Raw genomic sequence first — 19,641 nt, forward strand, 5'->3', positions numbered from 1 at the left:
CTTTTTTTTTCTTTCTTTCTTTTTGAGTTGGAGTTTCGCTCTTGTTGCCCAGGCTGGAGTGCAGTGGCGCAATCTTGGCTCACCGCAACCTCTGCCTCCCGGGTTCAAGCAATTCTCCTGCCTCAGTCTCCTGAGTAGCTGGGACTACAGGCATGCACTGCCACACCTGACTAATTTTGTATTTTTAGTAGATCTCGGGTTTCTCCATGTTGGTCAGGCTGGTCTCGAACTCCCGACCTCAGGGGATCAGCCCATCTCAGCCTCCCAAAGTACTGGAATTACAGGCATGAGCCACCACACCCAGCTGGGGCAGGTTTTTAACTCTCAGACTCATCCACACTGAGCCTCAAACAGTTCATACATGACAGGTCAGGCTCTCCCACCCCAACACCAGTTCCCTCGGTGACGTCTGCCCAAGCCTGTCCTGGTGAGCCGGGACTCACCGTATTGGACCCTGTCTCCAGGCTTGAGGACAGTGATTTACACTCTGTCCTCACCTCTCCTATGGATCCAAGAAGAGCTGGTAACTTTTCAGTCTGTTTAGCTTTTTACTTGTTGTTAGGACTGAGTGGTAACTTGTAAGCTTCTCACGTGAGGAACTGAAAACTCGAAGTCTTACGTTCCTCCTCAGCACTGCTGGAGCTGCTTCCCGTAAGTTTTGGTATGCTGTGTTTTTGTTTTGTGTCAAAGCATTTTCTTTTTTTTTGAGTCAGAGTCTCGCTCTGTCGCCCAGGCTGGAGCGCAAGTGCCATGATCTCTGCTCACTGCAACCTCCGCCTCCCGGGTTCAAGCGATGTTCCTGCCTCAGCCTCCCAAGTACCTGGAATCACAGGCGCCCGCCATGACGCCCAGCTAATTTTTGTATTTTTAGTAGAGATGGGGTTTCACCATGTTAGCCAGGCTGGTCTCAAACTTCTGACCTCTGGTGATCCGCCTGCCTCAGCCTCCCAGAGTGCTGGGATTGCAGGCGTGAGCCACCGCACCTGGCTGGCCAAGCATTTTCTAATTTGCCTTGTGGTTTATTGTTGGACTCACTGGTGATTTAGGAGTGTGTGGTTTAATTTCCAAATATTTGCAAATGTCACAAGTTTCATTCTGTTTTGATTTATAATCCATTCCATTGCTGTTAGATAATTCACTTTGTGTGATTTTAGTTATTTAAGTGTATGGAGGCTTGCTTTGTGGCCTGCCATTTGTTCATCCCGGAAAATATTCCGTGTGTACCTGAGAAGCAGGTGCATTTCCCCTTGCTGGGCTGAGGGTTCTGGAGATGTTCGTTCTGTCAAGGAGCATTTGTGTTGTTCATGTCTTCTTTTTTGTTGATCTTCCGCCTAGGTATTTTATGATTCTATAAAAGCTTCCCCTCAGCAGAATCTCTGCCCAGTTTTATTCTGTCTTGACAGTACTTTCTGGGAGACCTTGACTCAACCTCTTGTCTTCTGATGTACGCCACGTGACCAGGGCGTGACCAGAGTAGACTGTGGCGTTTCTCGGGGTCGTGGTCGGAAGGATGTGGTGGTGGGATTGGCGGGATTCTTGTACGGCTTCTGCTCACAGAGCCCTGCCCTGGCTTTCTGTCCTGTGCTTCTGTTTCAGCTTCAAGCCCTCAGCGAGCCTCAGCCCAGGCAGCAGGCAGCAGGCCTGCCACGTGCAGAGGTGCCACAAGGGAAAGGAAACGTGCCCGGTAACAGCAAGTTCCAGACTCCAGCCCCCAGTTCCGAAGTGGTTTTGGATTCGAAGAGACAAGTTGAGAAAGGTAAGCAGAGCCCAGCAGTTGCCCTGTCCCCTGCTCTCCAGAGCCCCGTCAGAGGCAGCGGTCCCAGCGAGCTGCTGAGCAGTCAGTGAACCCAGCAGCGGGCAGCCAGGAGCGGGTGTGTCTCTCTGGGCACCTGGAACTGCGGCACTGGGGCTTCTTGTGTGTCTGACTGATGTCTCCTCCTCTAAACGAAGTGCCTTGTCCTTTGGCAGCTGTGTAGAGAAAGGCCCAGGCTGCACCTTTATGCAGGACATGGGTGGGCTTGTGGGACTCGGGGGAGGAGGCTGAGCCGCAGACACTGGGAACCAGGAGGCTGCTGTCCATGGGCAAGCCCCGGGTGAGCCTGCCTGCCCTGGCTCCCAAGTGCTTGTCTCCAGCGGACAAGACGATCAGGTCACTCAGCAGGACACCCTCTTCCCTTTGTACCTTGTCAAGATAATTGAGTCCAGCTTTTGTTTTGTTCTGTTTTTTTTTTTTTTTTTGGTAAGCTACTTTTCCCTTCGTCGCGGTTCTGACGATGAGCCGCAGGCACAGAGAGGCCTGCAGTCGGTGGCTGAGATCACAAAAGGAGCTACCTGGTGGTTCTCCTGTGTGCAGTCCACCCCACCCCCATACCTTGGGAAGGTTCTGGGAATTGAGTGGAATGAGGTTTTTCTTTTTTTTTTTTTTTTAAATCAAATGCTGGTGAGGTCACAGCTAACTGTGTTCTGTGCACAGAGGAAATCAATGAGATCCAGGTGGTGAGTGAGGAGGAGCCTCAGAGGGACAGGCTGGGGCTGCCACAGGAGCCAGGCCGGGAGCAGGTGGTGGAAGACAGACCTGTGGACGGAAGAGGCTTCGGGGGAGCCAGAGAACTGGGCCGGACCCCACAGGTGCCAGCTGCCCTGTCAGTGAGCCAGGAAAATCCGGAGATGGAGGGCCCCAAGCGAGACCAGCTTGTCATCCCCGATGGACAGGAGGAGGAGCAGGAAGCTGCCAGGGAAGGTGGGTGTGAAGCTTCGGGGGCCGCCGTGGACTCCCTTCCACCAGACACCCAGCCACCTCCATCTCCTTCCCAGCACCGACAGAGCACCCTGAATTTGACCAAACACAGTCCACAATTTGCCAGTTCCTTTTCGTTTGAAGGTTTCTTAGTCGTTTTCAAGAGGGAGGCGGGAAGGAAGAGCAGCACATGCTCCAGAACTCGAGGTTTTAGACGCAGTATCGGCAGGGAGTCGCGGGGACCTTGCAGGTGGGCGGCCTGGAGATGGGTGCTTAGCATCCAGGGGACGCCTCCTCCTGGCAGGCCGGCCACATGGCCCATCTTTGCATCTCCACTGTCGTGCAGTGTCTGGTGCCATTTAGACAATCAGTGCCTAGTGAATGAATGACTGAAGGAAGGAAGGAGTATTGGGTAGATGAAGGTTCATGCGCATGTGAACATTGAGGAAACTTGACATGGGAATCCTTTTTGGTTTGGTTGACTTTTTTCTGTTTAAAGAAATAAAGGGTAGGAATCAGAGATCAACCGACTATTCCGGGATGTATTTCAGTCCCTTCCGATGTGGAAAATGTCCTTCCCACCTGAGCCAGGAACACTTCTGAGGATATGACACCTGCGCTCTGGGGTGGACCAGTCACACAAGTTGGAGAATACACTGATTTGCAGAAGTTACCCTGATTCCATTTCAATCTAATTTTCACTTGATTGTCTTTCTGAAGAACGTGTCCTCCCAAGTTCCAGTTACAGAAGTGCATGTTGTCAGCCTCCCGCTAAGTATCCCTGCTGGGTCGCTGTGTTCCGTGCCCACCCGGCAAGGAGACGCTCATGGTGTGTGAGGCAGGGAGATCCCACCGGCTGGCTCAGCCTGTGGCGCCGCAGCATCAGACCCCTCAGCGGCTGGTCACGAAGTGTAACAAAAGGTGGGCCTGAGATGCCACAGTGCCTGTAGGATGCACCTGCTTCTAGACGCAGGGGTGGTGACCTCACTTGAAGAAACACGCAGGCCTGTGCAGTTTCCACCCCAGGCAGTGAGCCAGAGAAATAGGCTAGAGCTGCTTTTCCAGGTGTGCACTTTTAAAAAAGATTTTGTTTGGCCGGGCGCGGTGGCTCACACCTGTAATCCCAGCACTCTGGGAGGCTGAGGTGGGCAGGTCACGAGGTCAGGAGATCGAGACCATCCTGGCCTACATGGTGAAACCCCATCTCTACTAAAACTAAAAAATGAGCTGGATGTGGCAGCACATGCCTGCAATCCCAGCCACTCGAGAGGCTGAGGCAGGAGAATCACTTGAACCCGGGAGGCAGAGCTTGCAGTGAGCCCAGATTGCGCTAGTGCACTCCTTGCTGGGCGACAGAGCCAGACTCCATCTCAAAAAAAAAAAAAAAAAAGATTTTGTTTACCCGCCTGCATACACATATAAAATATGTAAGTTAAACCCTTTGAGTAGGTCTCTTGAAAGCCTTTTGTCCTCATCTTCTCTGGCTGCTGCCCCTCCAGGGGTGAATAGAGTAGTGGGTTCTCCCACTGTAAGTATGAGGGACGGTTTCTCCTGTGGCTCACGGCGGCAGCTCCATTTCCTCTCTCCATTCTAAGGAGATGCTGTCATTAACTATAGATACCCGTTCCTTCCCAAAACAGTGGCACTTTCTTTTACCTTGAGATTTGAGTTGTTCGCTAGTTTCTCCGTGTTCAGCCTAGAATGCACCCTTTTATTTAGGGCCATGCCGTCTCTAGATTCAGAGTTCAAGTGGAGTACACATAATGCATGTGTTTGTCCCGGAACCCAGCCCATGCGTCCCTACCATTTCCGGAGAGGCAGCCGACAGACCTGATTGTGAGCAAGTATGGCTAACACCCAGCACCTGTGCTCGATACTCCTGTGACATCAAGACAGAAATGATGTAGCTTATGTTTTATGTGCTAATTTTATAGGGAGAAACCAGCAGAAACTGAGAGGAGAAGATGACTACAACATGGATGAAAATGAGGCGGAATCTGAGACAGACAAGCAGGCAGCCCTGGCAGGGAATGACAGAAACATAGATGGTAAGAATGGGGCCTGGGTCGGTGGCAAGGTCAACTTTCATTTCCCCTTCCTGGTCCTTGGTTGTGATTATCCAGTGAATCCCCAACATTATATTGTAATTAATGGGTCATTGCAAAGAGACCGTCTCTTCTTTGGGAGCCTTTGAAACCAGGGGCAGTGGAGGGAGGGTGAGGGTTGAGAAGCCTAAGTTGATGAAAACCACTAGGAAAGCCTGCATCGTTTCTGGAAACATATTCAGTGTGGCTCACGTCTTTAAGTAGGATGATTTTTCAGTGACTTTCGGGGATTTGCAAACAAAATGGCTAGGTCACTACTTAAATCAGTCTGCCTCCCAGATGGAAAGCCCCGGGATGTGCATAGAGCTTCCAGGCAATTATGAGAGCTGCCCTTTGTAGTGTTATTTTGAATTTTTGAAGAGTCCAGGCCAGTATCTTGTAGAATATATCAAACTCTGGCCTTGTCTGTCTGCTTGTGATGGATTCAGGCTGATGAATTCTTGCTTCTCCCCAGGAGGCATAACAGCAGGTGGTCCTGCTGGTGGTTGGTTGATCCCTTAGCTAACATGCCCACGAGGTCTCAGAAGGGCATTTTCCTTTTGCTTATTAGTACATCATCTGGAAGAGGAGGCTTTGAACTTGTGTGGCTTTACCATCCATTGATGAACACTGCCCAAGCGGTGACATTTTACATGCTGCCATCCCAGCACATTTAGTACTTGACATTGTGTAAGGAACCCCTCTCCCTCCTCCCACACACTTGCTTGTTTTGGTATCACTATGGACTTTCTTAAAATACATTTTTCTGGGTCAGGTGTGGTGGCTCACGCCTGTAATCCCAGCACTTTGGGAGGCAGGCAGATCATGGGGTCAGGAGATCGAGACCATCCTGACTAACACGGTGAAACCCCATCTCTACTAAAAATACAAAAAATTAGCCGGGCGTGGTGGTGCGTGCCTGTTGTCCCAGCTACTCGGGAGGCTGAGGCAGGAGAATCACTTGAACCCAGGAGGCGGAGGTTGCAGCGAGCCGAGATCGTGTCACTGCACTCCAGCCTGGGCAGTAAGAGTGAAACTCCGTCTCAACAAGAGAACCCAAGCCATGTGACTGGTTTCCCACAGCCTGGATACTGCTGATTGTAGAGTCACGGGGCAGTTAAGCGAGTTCTCCTGGCCTCTTTTCTGTAGAGTGGCAGCTAGACCCAGAGGCTTGATGAGACTCAGGTCCAGGCTCAAGCCCTCGGTAAGATAAGTGGTGGTGTGTTCTTTCATCGGGAGGCACGTCATTTCTGGCTTCTTTTTTTTTTTGAGTTGAAGTCTCGCTTCATTGCCCAGGCTGAAGTGCAGTGGTGCAATCTTGGCTAACTGCAACCTGGTGTCTTTCTTTTTGTGATACCAGTTGATAGTCAATGCCTGTATCAATTCATTTTTATGTCATTTGTTAACTGGAATGTTCTTAGAAATAGACACTTCGGCTGAGCGTAGTGCCACACGCCTGTAACCCAGCACTTTGGGAGGCCAAGGAGGGTGGATCACCTGAGGTTAGGAGTTCAAGACCAACCTAACATGGTAAAACCCCGTCTCTACTAAATATAAGATAATTAGCTGGGTGTGGTGGCGCATGCCTGTAATCCCAGCTACTTGGGAGGCTGAGGAAGGAGAATTGCTTGAACTCAGGAGGCGGAGGATGCAGTGAGCTGAGATTGTGCCATTGCACTCCAGCCTGGGCAACAAGAGTGAAACTCCGCCTCAAAAAGAAAAAAAAAAAAAAGACACTTCAGTGGTATTGTTTGTATAAGGTAGGTATTAGGATAAATGCTTGATTTTTTTCCTTTTTATTTAACAGTTTTCATGACTGAATTATTTTCCCGTCTTCCTCTGAGTGTGACTACTTTTAAAATATCATCATAAACTTCAGAATTCAGCAGAAATCCTCAGGGCAGCAGGAGTAGTTGTAACAACTACTTCACTTCAGTTTTGGCCTTGCTGATCTTGCCAGTGTCTTGTCTTTTCTTTTTCTCAGACCGAGTCTTGCTTTGTTGCCCAGGCTGGAGTGCAGTGGCATGATCTCGGCTCACTGCAACCTCTGCCTCCTGGGTTCAAGCGATGCTCCTGCTTCAGCCTCCCAAGCAGCTGGGACTAGAGGTGCGCGCCACCATATTCAGCTACTTTTTGTATTTTTAGTAGAGACAGGGTTTCACCGTATTGGCCAGGATGGTCTCGATCTCCTGACCTCGTGATCTTCCTGCCTTGGCCTCCCAAAGTGCTGGGATTACAAGCGTGAGCCACCACGTCTGGCTAACAATGCCTTCTTTTATTACCATTTGGCCAATGCATTATTCATTTAATGTTTTAATACTTACATTTTTTTACCTTTTCATTTTGAAATAATCTAGATTTTTTTTAAAAAGCAAAAAATTTCTGTGTACCCTTCACCCAGGTTCACCAGTTGTTAACATCTTATATAACCATAGTAAAATTACCAAAATAAGGAAATTAATGTTGATACAATGCTATTATCTGTAGACTTTGTTCAGATTTAGTGAGTGTCCAATTCATGTCTTGTTTCTGGTTCAGGATGATAGACTGCATTTATTATCAGACCTCTGTAGTGTTATCGTGGAGCAGTTTCTGTCTTTCTCATTTGTGGTGTGGGTCTATTTTGCAGGATAGGGGCCCAGTTATTTGGTGGAAAGTCCCTCAATCTGTCCCTCAATCTGTGCTTGTCTGATTCAACAGTGTCCCCCTAAAAATTATCTTTTATATTTATCCAGGATGTCAGTTGTTTCAATTGGCAGAGTTTGGAATTTTTAGAATGCAAGTCCTAATTTGAATTTTCAGCTATCTTCATTTAGGCAATTTTTTAAAAAGGCAAATGGCAAAATACACTAGCAGCCAGACTTTGAAGCAAATACAAAGTCTCTTTCTGTTCTTTGTCATTGACTCCACTCATGTGTGTTCTTGAGCATGTTTCACGGTCTGGTCACTGTCTTACCTCTATTCTAACAACATTTTTTTTTTTTTTTTTTTTTTTTTTTTGAGACGGAGTCTTGCTGTTTTTGCCCAGGCTGGAGTGCAGTGGCATGATCTTGGCTCACTGCAGCCTCCACCTCCCAGGTTTAAATGATCTTCCTGCCTCAGCCTCCCCAGTAGCTGGGAGCTGGGATTACAGGCTCGTGCCCAGCTAATTTTGTATTTTTAGTATTTTTAGTAGAGACAGGGTATCACCATGTTGGCCAGGCTGGTCTCGAACTCCTGACCTCAGGTGATCCGCCTGCCTCAGCCTTCCAAAGTGCTGGGATTGCAGGTGTGAGCCACTGCGCCTGGCTCTGAAACCTTTTAAATTGGGCCTAGTGTCCTACTAAATGCTTGACTTTGCGGTGAAGCCTTTTTGGATCTCTCATTTCCTACACTCACATCGTCCTAAGGACTTGACCTTGTGCAAGGTTTGAAACAAAGTAGGTAAGGTAAAGAAGATGAGTGCCTTGGTAGCTCTCTGAAGAAGCTGAAGAAATGTCAACATCAGCTTCAACATTATTTTAAGATTGTCATTGAAATAGTGAGACCTTACTTGCTCCAGGGAAGTGGGAAGAAAAAAGCATTAGCTCCAACTTTATTAGAGCCTTTAACAGATACCATTAATTTAATAAGGCAGTTATTTAAATGAAGTCATTAAACTACCATTTAATGTGCCATAGTTATAAATCAAGACCGTGGTTTTAGGTTTTATTTGTGATGTTCCTTTTTATGTTTTCTGTGTGTGAAAGGATAGAGTAAGACCAGATGGTAGAAGCTACACAGACATCAGCTCTGTAAAGGGAGAGCTTTGGAGTCACAAGAGCTGTCTGAAGCTGGGGACGGCTCTCAGGAGGCAGCGTGTGCCGTTCGAAGTGCAGTAGCAAGGGAATCACGCTGCACAGGAGCGTGGTGATTGTATTAAAATGTCATGAGTGCACTCGATACTGTCCATCTCCTATGGCATATGGGGCAGTATGTCACTGTTACAAACAAGTATGGAATCTTTAGGTGCTTCAGCTTTGTTTCATGGCACATTGTTGGCCATCCATTTGGACCCTTTGAAAGGGGAGGAGTTCCAGCTGGGCGCGGTGGCTCACGCTTGTAATCCCAGCACTTTGGGAGGCCAAGGCGGGCGGATCACGAGGTCAGGGAATCGAGACCATTCTGGGTAACACAGTGAAAACCCGTCTCTACTGAAAATACGACGACAACAAATAATTAGCCGGGCGTGGTGGTGGCGCCTGTAGTCCGAGCTACGCGGGAGGCAGAGGCAGGAGAATGGCGTGAACCCGGGAGGCAGAGCTTGCAGTGAGCCGAGATCGTACCACTGCACTCCAGCCTGGGTGACAGAGCGAGACTCTGTCTCAAAAAAGAAAAAAAAGGGGAGGAGTTCCCTTACCCTCTCACAGGGCATGCAGTGGGGGTGTGACTCACTTCTTCAGTGCCCTGCGGCTCAAACCCCTAGGGTGAGCACGCGGACGGGCAGGTCGTGGGGAGGATGGATTCCCACCCCACAGCAGCATCTAGGGTTGTGTGTTTACAGCTCCTGGAGCCCCAGTGGGTGTGTGTTGCAGTGTGCTCCTTCAGCTTAGCTCAAGTAGACCCTGTCTTATCGCAAGGACAGAGGGCTTTCTGTATCCTGGGTTCTTGCCCTAGTGTACTGAAAAAATCAGATCATGTGGGCTTGGAGAATGAATGCAAGATTTATTGAGTGGTAGAAGTAGCTCTCAGCAGATGGATGTGGAGCCCGAAGGGGGATGGTGTGGGAAGATGGTCTTCCCCTGGAGTCGGGCTGCTCAGCAGCCGGGCTCTCCTCTTACTGTCCTTGGCCAGATTTCCCTCGGCGTCCGAATCGTTCTGCCGTCAGTGGCCTGCCGGCATCTTTCGGTGTGTTCTGCCAGTGTGTTCTTCTCGATGTCCAGTTGCCTGTGTGTGTGTGCCCGCTGGGGTCTCAGGGTTTTTATGGGCACAGAATGGGGGGACATGGCAGGCCGGAGTGGTCTTGGAAAATGCAACATTTGAGCATGAAGACAGGAGTGCTTGTTCTCATGTAGGTCCATGGACACAGGCCTGAGGGTGGAGCCCTTGCCAGACACCCTGCCCTTCTCTACCCAGCACTTCCCTGCCCTCCTCCCGTATCACCTTTGCCATCTTGTGCTTGACGAGGAATGCACCTCCCAATTACAGTATTGTTGTGGGAGATACAGTCCTCTTTATGACAGTTTCTAGAAATTGATAAAATGGGACCTGCCTAGGGCTGGTATCTCAAAATGTTTAATACTAGATTACATGTATTTTTTTTTCCTTTTTAGTTTTTAATGTTGAAGATCAGAAAAGAGACACCATAAATTTACTTGATCAGCATGAAAAGCGGAATCATACAGTCTGAATTGAACTGGAATCACATTTCACATCAGGACTGAAGAGATGAGTATAAATGTTCATGAGGGACTGAATACTGACAGCTGTGAAATGTACTGAATAAAATGTACATCTAAAAATGATGATTGTGAAATTTTAGTATGTACTGTGTGTAGGAAAAGATTGGTCTTTTAAAGAGTTTTTTGGGGGTTCTTTTGAAGTGTCTAATAAGATGTCACAATTTTTGATAATAGGTATTTCATGAGAAGTTCAACACCAAAAATGGAACATAGTTCTTCAAGTGTTGGCGACAGTGGGGCTTCCTGATTCTGGAATATAACTTTGTGTAAATTAATAGCCACCTATAGGAAGAGTCCATCTGCTGTGAAGGAGAGACAGAGAACTCTGGGTTCCCTCTGATGTCCTCCTTTCCACGTGCTGTGCCATGCGTTGGTGCCAGCCTGTTATCTGTTCTCACTGACTGACTGGCTTATGCTCTTGTGCAGTCACTTCTGATTCTGACAATCAATGGCCTAGAACACTGACTGTTAACACAAATGTCACTAGCAAACTAGCAACAGCTTTAAGTCTAAATACAAAGCTGTTTTGTGTGAGAATTTTTAAAAAGGCTACTTGTATAATAACCCTTGTCATTTTTAATGTGCAAAACGCTATTAAGTGGCTTACAATTTGAACATTTGTGGTCTGTATTTACTTTGCTTCCTGTGTGTGGGCAAAGCAGCACCTTCCCTAAATATATATTACCAAGAAAAGCAAGGAGATTAGGCTTTTGACAAAACAGGCCAAAAGGGGGCTGACCTGGAGCAGAGCACAGTGAGAAGCGAGGCATGAGAGGCGAGTTTGTTGTGGACAGATCTGTGCCTACTTTATTACTGGAGTAAAAGAAAACAAAGTTCACTGATGTTGAAGAATATATACAGTGTTAGAAATTGGGACTGTTTAGAAAAACAGGAATACAATGGTTGTTTTTGTCATAGTGTACACAATTTAGCTTATAGTAAATGACTCACAAAACTGATTTTAAAATCAAGTTAATTTTGAAAATTACTATTTAATCCTAATTCACAATAACAATGGCATTAAGGTTTGACTTGAGTTGGTTCTTAGTATTATTTATGGTAAATAGGCTCTTACCACTTGCAAATAACTGGCCACACCATTAATGACTGACTTCCCAGCAAGGCTCTCTAAGGGATGAGTGGGAGCATCCACAGGATTTGAGATGCCGAGGCCCAAGAGATCTTTTGATCCAACCCTCTTATTTTCAGAGGGGCAAATGGGGCCTAGAAGTTACGGAGCATCTAGCTGGTGTGCTGGCACCCTGGGCCTCACACAGACTCCCAAGTAGCTGGGACTACAGGCACACAGTCACTGAAGCAGGCCCTGTTTGCATTTCATGCTGCCACCTCCAACTTAAACATCTTCATGTCTGATGTCCTTTTACCTCGTCGCTAAGGTTAAACTTTCCCACCCAGAAAAGGCAACTTAGATAAACTCTTAAGAGTACTTTCATACTCTAAGTCCTCTTCCAGCCTCACTTTGAGTCCTTCTTGGGGTTGATAGAAATTTTCTCTTGCTTTCTCAATAAAGTCTCTATTCATCTCATGTTTAATTTGTCTGCATACAACTGCTGAGAAATAAAATATTCTGTTCAACTTTTAAAATGTGTCACAGCTGTTTTTTGCTTTTCCCCTTCATCCTCTGTTAGATCCTTAAAGAATCCACCCTCAAACTGTGGACTAAGGATGTCGGTTTGCCTTAAACCTTCTGTGGAATGAGATGAACTGTCAGTACAACATCTTCAACCCACAGGGCCCCAAAAGCTGTGTGCTTGGCATGTGTGCCGTCTGCACGCTTTCTCCAGGCTGCCCTAGGGATCACGGCAGATTCAGCCAACAATGGAGAGGGCTGTGGGCTGTTCCAACAAAATAGAACAGTCACCTGTGCTGACACGCATCTGTAGTTCTAGCGTCCCAAGTGGCTGGAACTACAGATGTGTGTCACCATGCCGGCTAATTTTTTGTATTTTTAGTAGAAACGGGGTTTCACTGTTAGCCAGGCTGGTCTCAATCTCCTGACCTCGTGATCAGTTTAGAGACTCAACAGAGCTGTGGCATGGTAACTTCATGTTGAGTCTCCAAAATTTGATACTAAAGGCTTGGGGGTCTCAGGGAGGCAACGTGGCTGCAGCCTGAGGGGCCGAACGGAGAGGGCAGAAACGAAGTAGGAGAAGTGGAAGGGGCCAAACTGGCATTCTGGGTAAAGACTAGGTCATTCATTAGAGAACAGTGGACTTTGAGTTGTCAAGTGACCATGCTTGCATTTTATGATCTTTTAAGATCATACCAGCCACTCCACGAATAGAGAGAGTGGGGCAAGTATGAATATGGGGAAGTCAGTTCTTCAAGCCCAGTTGAGTCACTGTCTCTTTCCACACCGCACGGTCTACCCCTCAACTGACTTTCCAGCTTCTGCCCCACCGCTTCAAGAAAGAGCTCGCCCCAGTCACCAGCAATCTTTACTTGCCAAGTTCAATGGGCTCTTTTCAGTCCTTCTCTTAATGGCCTTTGAGCAGCATGTGGCCCTGCATTCTACTTATTTTCCTGATAAGTCTCCTCTGCAAGCTTTTTCCGGTGCCCAGAGCACAGCCAAAGAGGAACAAGGGAAACCACCACCTCCCCTAAACTTTTCCAAATGGTGCGCTTTGACTATTTAAGGCAATATACTGTCAGAGTCTTGTGCAAACAAAACGGTGGACCAGGCACGCTTGTCAAACAGTGGCCTGGTATGACTTTGAGGTACTCTTCCCTGCAGCCTGTCCCACCACCTCACTGGCCTCCCCATTCCCTGGCCCTCCGAAGTCTGTTCCTTGGGACCGATCTCAAGGCCCTTATTCTAGGAGCCCCCTGAGCAACAGCAACCCCCAGAAAATTACAGTGACTGTAGTTACTTAGTCCTCAGTTCATCTCCACCCCAGATGGCACCTCCCAGTTCAAGATCAACCTACCTTCCATCTTCAAGATGTCCCAAAAATATCTCAAGGTCTAAAGCAATCTTTATCCCAAACCTGGTCTACCTTGCGTAGATAACTAAGCAAGCGGCACCACCACCGTCCAGTTGCCAAAACCAAGAAATTTCTGAAAAATCATCCTTGATTTTGGCAGAAACTCTCATTTACCATGTCCCGTTAGCTGTTAGTTCTGAAAACTTTTGATTTCATCCACTTTCTTCCACCTGCTCTGCCACTACCTTTGTTAAGACCAACGTTTTCTCTCACATGACTGGATTCCCTGCCTCCCTTTTGAACCGGTCTCAGGCAAGCAGATTTGATTTGATCCCATCATGTCCCTGCATAAAAGCCTTCAGTAGTATCTACCAACATCAGAATAAAGTCCAAAATCTTTAACCTGGCCTCCCAGGTTTTTGGGTATCGGCTTCTCCTTGTCTCTCAAGTTCATCTCTGCCATCCTTTTCCTGCTCTGTACTTCAGCCAGGCTGCCACCCTCTCCCCTCCAGCCTGTGCACATTCTGTCTGGGACCCTTTTCCCAGCAATGCCTCCTGAATCAATGTGATGGGGATTTGTCGCCTAAAGTTTCATGTGGGGCAGTTCTCCTACCCAGCATATGGCATATTCCTCACTGCATTTTCAATACCTGTTGCTTTTCTGCATTCGTTGTAAGATTATAAAAGCTCTATGAGAGGAGACTGTCTTATTCTAGTTTTTTCAGTAAGTACCCTGAATGGCAGATTACTTTAAAAATTATAAAATGGCAAATTTGTTTTTATAGTTAGAAACCTGCTGTTTAAAAACAAAAACTAGCCAAGCAGGCTTGTACCTATAATCCCAGCTACTCTGGGGGCTGAGGCAGGAGGGCTGCTTGAGCCCACAAGTTTGGGTCAGTTTGGGCAACATAGTGAAACCTCATCTCTAAACAAACTAAAAACCAAAAATTAAAGCTACTTAAAGGAAACCACACGATTCTGTAACATACACTGATAAATCTAACACTAATCAATCTTTTTAGTTGATAATAGGTTAATAGGAAAACTTTTACTTAGGAAGACCTACTTCAAAATAACCTAGATGCTCAACTATATCAGGAGACCAGCAGACTCAATCAGACATAGTGGCTAAAAAATGCCAGAGCACCCTCTTAATTAAAAGTGATCCCATCATCTAGCAGGGCCTTTGTTGCATTACTCTATATTCCTTTTTTTGCTTTTAAGGGGGACATATTTTTTATACTTTATATCTTGGCCACTGGGAAAGAAGAAGAATTTCTCAGCTTTCTAACTTGCTTCAGGCTCTCTTCTTGGTTGTTTGCCAAATGTCCATGCTCATTCCGGTTTCCTCTTTGCTTTTTCTTTTGATTCCTTGTTTCTTGTCTTGCCTATTTCCTACCATTCCTTTGCCTTTTTTCATTTAAAGCATTCAGTAATTACCAGCCAGAAACAATGTTTTCATTCTCAACAAAGTAACTAAATCAGTAACAGGTATACTCTTCATCTCTCCATAATTCAAGTTTCTATTGTACAGGCTACTTAAAAAAAACACACACACATTTTTAAAAAGATTTTTGGGTTCTGAAATTTCAGGATGCCTAATGGCTGTTCTTGAATAACACAAGTATTACCACTCTTGGAAAGGAAAGCCAGGAGAGCTCATTCGCTGCAAAGAGGGGCAACAGGAACACCCTTAGCAAGTTCAGTCAGGTTAGCTGCTTTAAAATACTGCCAGACAACGTTCATGTTTTTATGAAAGATATCAAATCAGAGTTAAGATATTTGAAGCTGAGAACCTGTTTAACCACAGACCAAATATAAAACTGTCACTAGTCTTAGGCTAAGCCATCAAAGCCAATTTACATCACAGAGTGGCTCATTTTGCTAAGAGTATTGCCTGCTACAGAGGACAAAAAGGAAGGCCCAAAAGGCCTAGACAGCTGCCATCGCGAACATCAGAGCGGAGACAGGACAAGTGGGAAAGGAAGGGGAGGGCCTCTGGCAGCAGGCACTTGGAAGCACAGGGGGATGTAGTCAGTTTTTCAAAGCCAGAGGATACCTAACAGACACCCATTTGAAAATGTTTCATGGGTTAAACTGAATTACGAAGTAAACAAAAAGGAGTACACCACATTTAAACCTAGACCTAAATTTTAATCTATATACATTTCTATCTGCCTCCTTTTTGAATAATGTCACCAGCAAACATAATGTATAATCTTTTAAAAGTGCCAAAAGTAACAGGTAAAGGATTTTTTTTTACACATCTGTATTCTTAGATATATAATTTGTGATGTCATGACACATAAAAATCACAATTTTCATGTAATTTAGTTTCTATCTTAGAAGTCCTCCCAAAAATCTCTTCTAAATGTATTTTACCAAAATCTCATACAAGTGTTTAATTAACCCCTTGATTTGAAACTTCTTTTGGATAACATTTTAGAACTACTCAAATGTTAAAGAGCATACACCTTCTTCAGTTCTTAACATGGACAAAGAGCTACTGTTTCTCATCTCCAGCAGTGCATTTTTTTTTTGTCAAGAAATTTATTAACCTTTATAAACACTATTTTCACTCAATCATTCATAAAAAATGATTTGTGATTAAATCTAATAAAACCATATAACGTTCATCAATGCATTCAATAAGACCAGTTTCTTCCATGAAACATAATAAACCACTTTAAAACAGCAGTTTTCATTCACGTCATATAAGGCTGTCAAACTAAAAGTGTTCCTTACAATGAGTTGTTATCCAAGAAATCCATCCCACTTCCCGTGATGTGGAGCCTGGTGGTGTGCCCTCCAAGAGTGGGGCCTGAAAGAAGACTCTGCCCCTTTACGGCCACCTTCCAGTCTCTCTCAAACAAGTTTCACAACAGGAAAATATTTATGAGCAGAGAAATCAAATTCAGGAGGGACCTGTTAAAGAAAACCCAGAAAGCCAATTAATGTATCTACAAATATTCAGATGGTACACAAAACAAAGACTATTTTTATTTTAGAGTTTCTTGCGTTCTTAGAAACAAGGCAGCACAAAATAGATTTTAAAAACTAGGTTAATGGCAAAAAAGATACGATATGGAAGAAAAACTGATTAATTTTTGAGTTTTATGAAGATCATAAGAAAACAGGCTGACCAGCTGTTTTCTATCTTCGGAAAACAGTTAAAAAAGATAAATAGTCAAAAATTATAGAAAAGGCATTCAGTTAGATGAGGGGTCAGCATACTTTTTAGTTCCAGGGTAACTGACAGAACTAAGCAATGAGATGAGAGAGTCAGTCAGTAGGAAACCAGGGCAGGAGAGGAGGAAGGCAGATCACAGGAAACAATGGAAGAAAACAAGGTGCACAACACACACAGGCAAATGCCTCCACGGCTGGCCTCTCCACAGGGCAGAATCTGTGCTCGGAAATACTGACGTGGCATGGATGATACAACATTACCAAAAAAAAGCTTACAGACTCCTCTTCTGAGCCATTGCAAAGAAGTCTTTCATTATTAAAGCACTCACTTTCCCAAAGGCAGATGACATTTAAATACCTCGTATTTCTCCCATAAAATTTTCTTTACATAAGTTTTCTTTTTTTACCCCAAGTTATTCAGTAATTTACACAGCAAGGAGATGGAAAACATATGAGCAGACTTTAGAAATTTTAACCCAACAAAATATACATCTCAAGGCAAAATGGCAAGCTCTAAGTTTCTGCTGCTGAACTAAACTTTTTAGAATGATTTTTGTTCAGTGGTTTAATTCTTCCTGTAATATTTACACATCTTATTGGAAAAAATTATGAAATTTCACAATAATTTAAGACCACTTCTTTTTCCCACAACGTACTCACTTTAGATTCCTTTTTGTGTCCTCCTGCCAATAACTTCATAACCACAAAGTTGGGTTTGGCAACCTTTAAAATTCTATTAACCTGAAACATGAACATAAAACTATTGAAACATTAACTTCATAGTCAAAATTTCTCTTTTTCTTTTTTGAGACAGAGTCCTGCTGTCAACCCAGGCTGGAATACAGTGGTAAGAACATGGCTCACTGAAGCCTCAACCTCCTGGCTCAGGCAATCCTCCCACTTCAGCCTCCCAAATGGCTGTGCACCATCACACCCAGCTCATTTTAAAACTTTTGCAGAGACAGGAACTCACTATGTTGCCCAGGCTGGTCTTGAACTCCTGGGTTCAAGCAGTTCTCCCACCTTGGCCTCCCAAAGTGCTGGGAATATCAGCGTGAGCCACTGTGGCCAGCCAAAATTTCTTAATTATAGATACTAACAGGAACTTTGTATAATGGAAGTGTTGATGTTTTATTAAATAAAGGCAATTTAAAATTCTAAATATATTTCTTTTAATAATACAGAACTTCATTTCAATTAACTCTGAATTGAAATGGCTACCTTATCTCGCTTTCCTGAATAACAAAAAAATAGGCTGCAAAGTCCTGAAAAGGCAGCATAGCACACATAGTATTAGGAGCACAGACTCATCTTTGAATAAACGAATGAAGTTTCACTAAATGAAATATGTCATCTATCATAGGTAGCTCCTCAAATGTTTAGACTCCCCCTTTATATTTTCTTAGATGGTACATATCATTTTTAAAACGTGTCTCCCCTATCCCTCGTCCAGGCACTCTGCTTCCCTCCAAGGAAGGAAACAAAACTACCAATTCTGATATTATCTTTCTAAAGATATTTTATACTCGCACACATACATATAGGCTTCCTTTGCCCCCTTTGATTGAAACTGCACCATATTATGCATATTAAAGTGCGCCTTTCTTTTTAGATTTCTTAAATCATACGGAGCATTCCATCACAGTACGTAAAGAGCTTCCTCATCCTCCTTAAGGCTGCGTAGTATACCACTGTATGAATGTATCATCATGTATCAGTCCCCTGTTGATGGATACTACTGTTTCTTCCTGCTTTTTGCTATTAGAAATCCTGCTGCAATGAATACTCTTATGTTCATCACTCTCACTTCCTGTATGTGTTCATGTATCTATATAAATCCCAAAAAGCAGAATTGCTGGATCTAAGCATTAATGATTTTTGACAAATACTGCTAAGCTACCCCTCTATGGAAGTGGTCCCAAGATATACTTCCCAAAACAGTATGTGCGCATTACAGGTAACTTTTAGAAAATAAATGTATTTCAATAAAATTAGGGATATGGTAAATTATTAAAATACCAAAAGCCTGAAACAATTTTTTTCCCCAAGTTTATTTTGATATCTGAGAGTCTTCAAAAGCAATAGCCTTTATTTTAAATGGTCAAGTGGAATAAGGTGGTTTCTGTGACAACTGGCCAGGTCATTTTTCATATTTATGTAAAACTTAGTTACGTTTTAATAATTTTGTTGTTTTTTTTTTTTTGAGATGGAGTTTCGCTTGTTGCCCAGGCTAGAGTGCAACGGCACAATCTTGGCTCACTGCAACCTCCACCTTGGGGTTCAAATGATTCTCTTGCCTCAGCCTCCCAAGTAGCTGGGATTACAGACAGGCATGCACCACCATGCCCAGCTAATTTTTTGCACTGTTAGTAGAAACGAGGTTTCACCACGTTGGCCAGGCTGGTCTCAAACTCCTGACCTCAGGTGATCCACCCACCTGGGCCTCCCAAACTGCTGAGATTACAGGTGTGAGCCACCACGCCCGGCCCCCTTAACAAACTGATTAAACCAGAAATGTTTCAATGCTAACATTTTGAGCTATGAATCAGATCAGTCTGGATCTTACGCTTATCCTTTTTACTTCATGATTGTGAGTCATAATTTGTCTTTGCATTGACTTCTAAATTTACACAAAGCAGGTATTTACATCACCTCATTCTTAAAATAACTTGAAGTCTGACAAGGTTAGTTTGACAAAACTATCCAAAATCTTTCACAGAAACATGACAAGTTATATTCACTAACACTATTAAAGTTCACTTTCATAATTAACTTTCATCCAGCAGTAAGAGATGTATTTCCTGCCATGCTTTTCCCTTAAAATTACTGTGAATCCAGTCTTACCTCATGGTCCGGGTTAGGAATATTTTCCAATATCATTTTTGCCTGCTGAAAGTGCTTACTAGCTGCCACATACAATTCAGGAGACTGAGGAGGAGGGCTATATTTATTGAGGTCAGACATTTCCTAAAAAGAAGGGGAAATATAATTCAAAACATGTTTAATATGAACAACTCTAAACTCCCATTTCTAATTATTAAAGAATTCTACATTTTCTATCCACTCATATACAGACACTGGGGCAAACATTTGGCACATCTCCCTATTTTTTCCTAGGTAATATGTAATTCTCAACCCTCATATGCTACCTCACATTATTCTTACAATTTAAATAACTGTAAATTTAACAAGATGGCTAGGTACAAACAGCATCTCTCTAAGAAGGTCTAAGACTGAAGATTTCTGAACGATTTCCTTGAGCAGGT

At 44.5% G+C, this 19,641-nt stretch overlaps 2 protein-coding genes across 8 annotated transcripts in view; one reads left to right on the plus strand and one right to left on the minus strand.

The window, feature by feature from the left end:
• Positions 1-11,846, plus strand: part of LOC105498762 (golgi membrane protein 1) — a 76,271-nt gene extending 64,425 nt beyond the window's left edge. For both annotated transcript variants that reach the window (XM_011771089.2, XM_071077601.1), the window contains exons 7-10: positions 1,597-1,756; positions 2,474-2,740; positions 4,672-4,785; positions 10,113-11,846. In XM_011771089.2, the coding sequence (XP_011769391.2) occupies positions 1,597-1,756; positions 2,474-2,740; positions 4,672-4,785; positions 10,113-10,189 (618 nt within the window). In that variant the 3' untranslated portion in view covers positions 10,190-11,846. The remainder of the gene's footprint in view (positions 1-1,596; positions 1,757-2,473; positions 2,741-4,671; positions 4,786-10,112) is intronic.
• Positions 11,847-12,514: 668 nt separating this feature from the next.
• Positions 12,515-19,641, minus strand: part of LOC105498761 (N-alpha-acetyltransferase 35, NatC auxiliary subunit) — an 89,499-nt gene continuing 82,372 nt past the window's right edge. For all 6 annotated transcript variants that reach the window (XM_011771084.3, XM_011771083.3, XM_011771085.2 and 3 more), the window contains exons 21-23: positions 19,220-19,342; positions 17,036-17,116; positions 12,515-16,111 (exon numbers count right to left, since the gene is read on the minus strand). In XM_011771084.3, coding sequence (XP_011769386.1) covers positions 16,052-16,111; positions 17,036-17,116; positions 19,220-19,342 — 264 coding nt within the window. In that variant the 3' untranslated portion in view covers positions 12,515-16,051. The remainder of the gene's footprint in view (positions 16,112-17,035; positions 17,117-19,219; positions 19,343-19,641) is intronic.

The sequence above is a fragment of the Macaca nemestrina genome, chromosome 14 (genome assembly GCF_043159975.1).
Source record: "Macaca nemestrina isolate mMacNem1 chromosome 14, mMacNem.hap1, whole genome shotgun sequence".
In the NCBI taxonomy this organism is placed as follows: domain Eukaryota; kingdom Metazoa; phylum Chordata; class Mammalia; order Primates; family Cercopithecidae; genus Macaca; species Macaca nemestrina.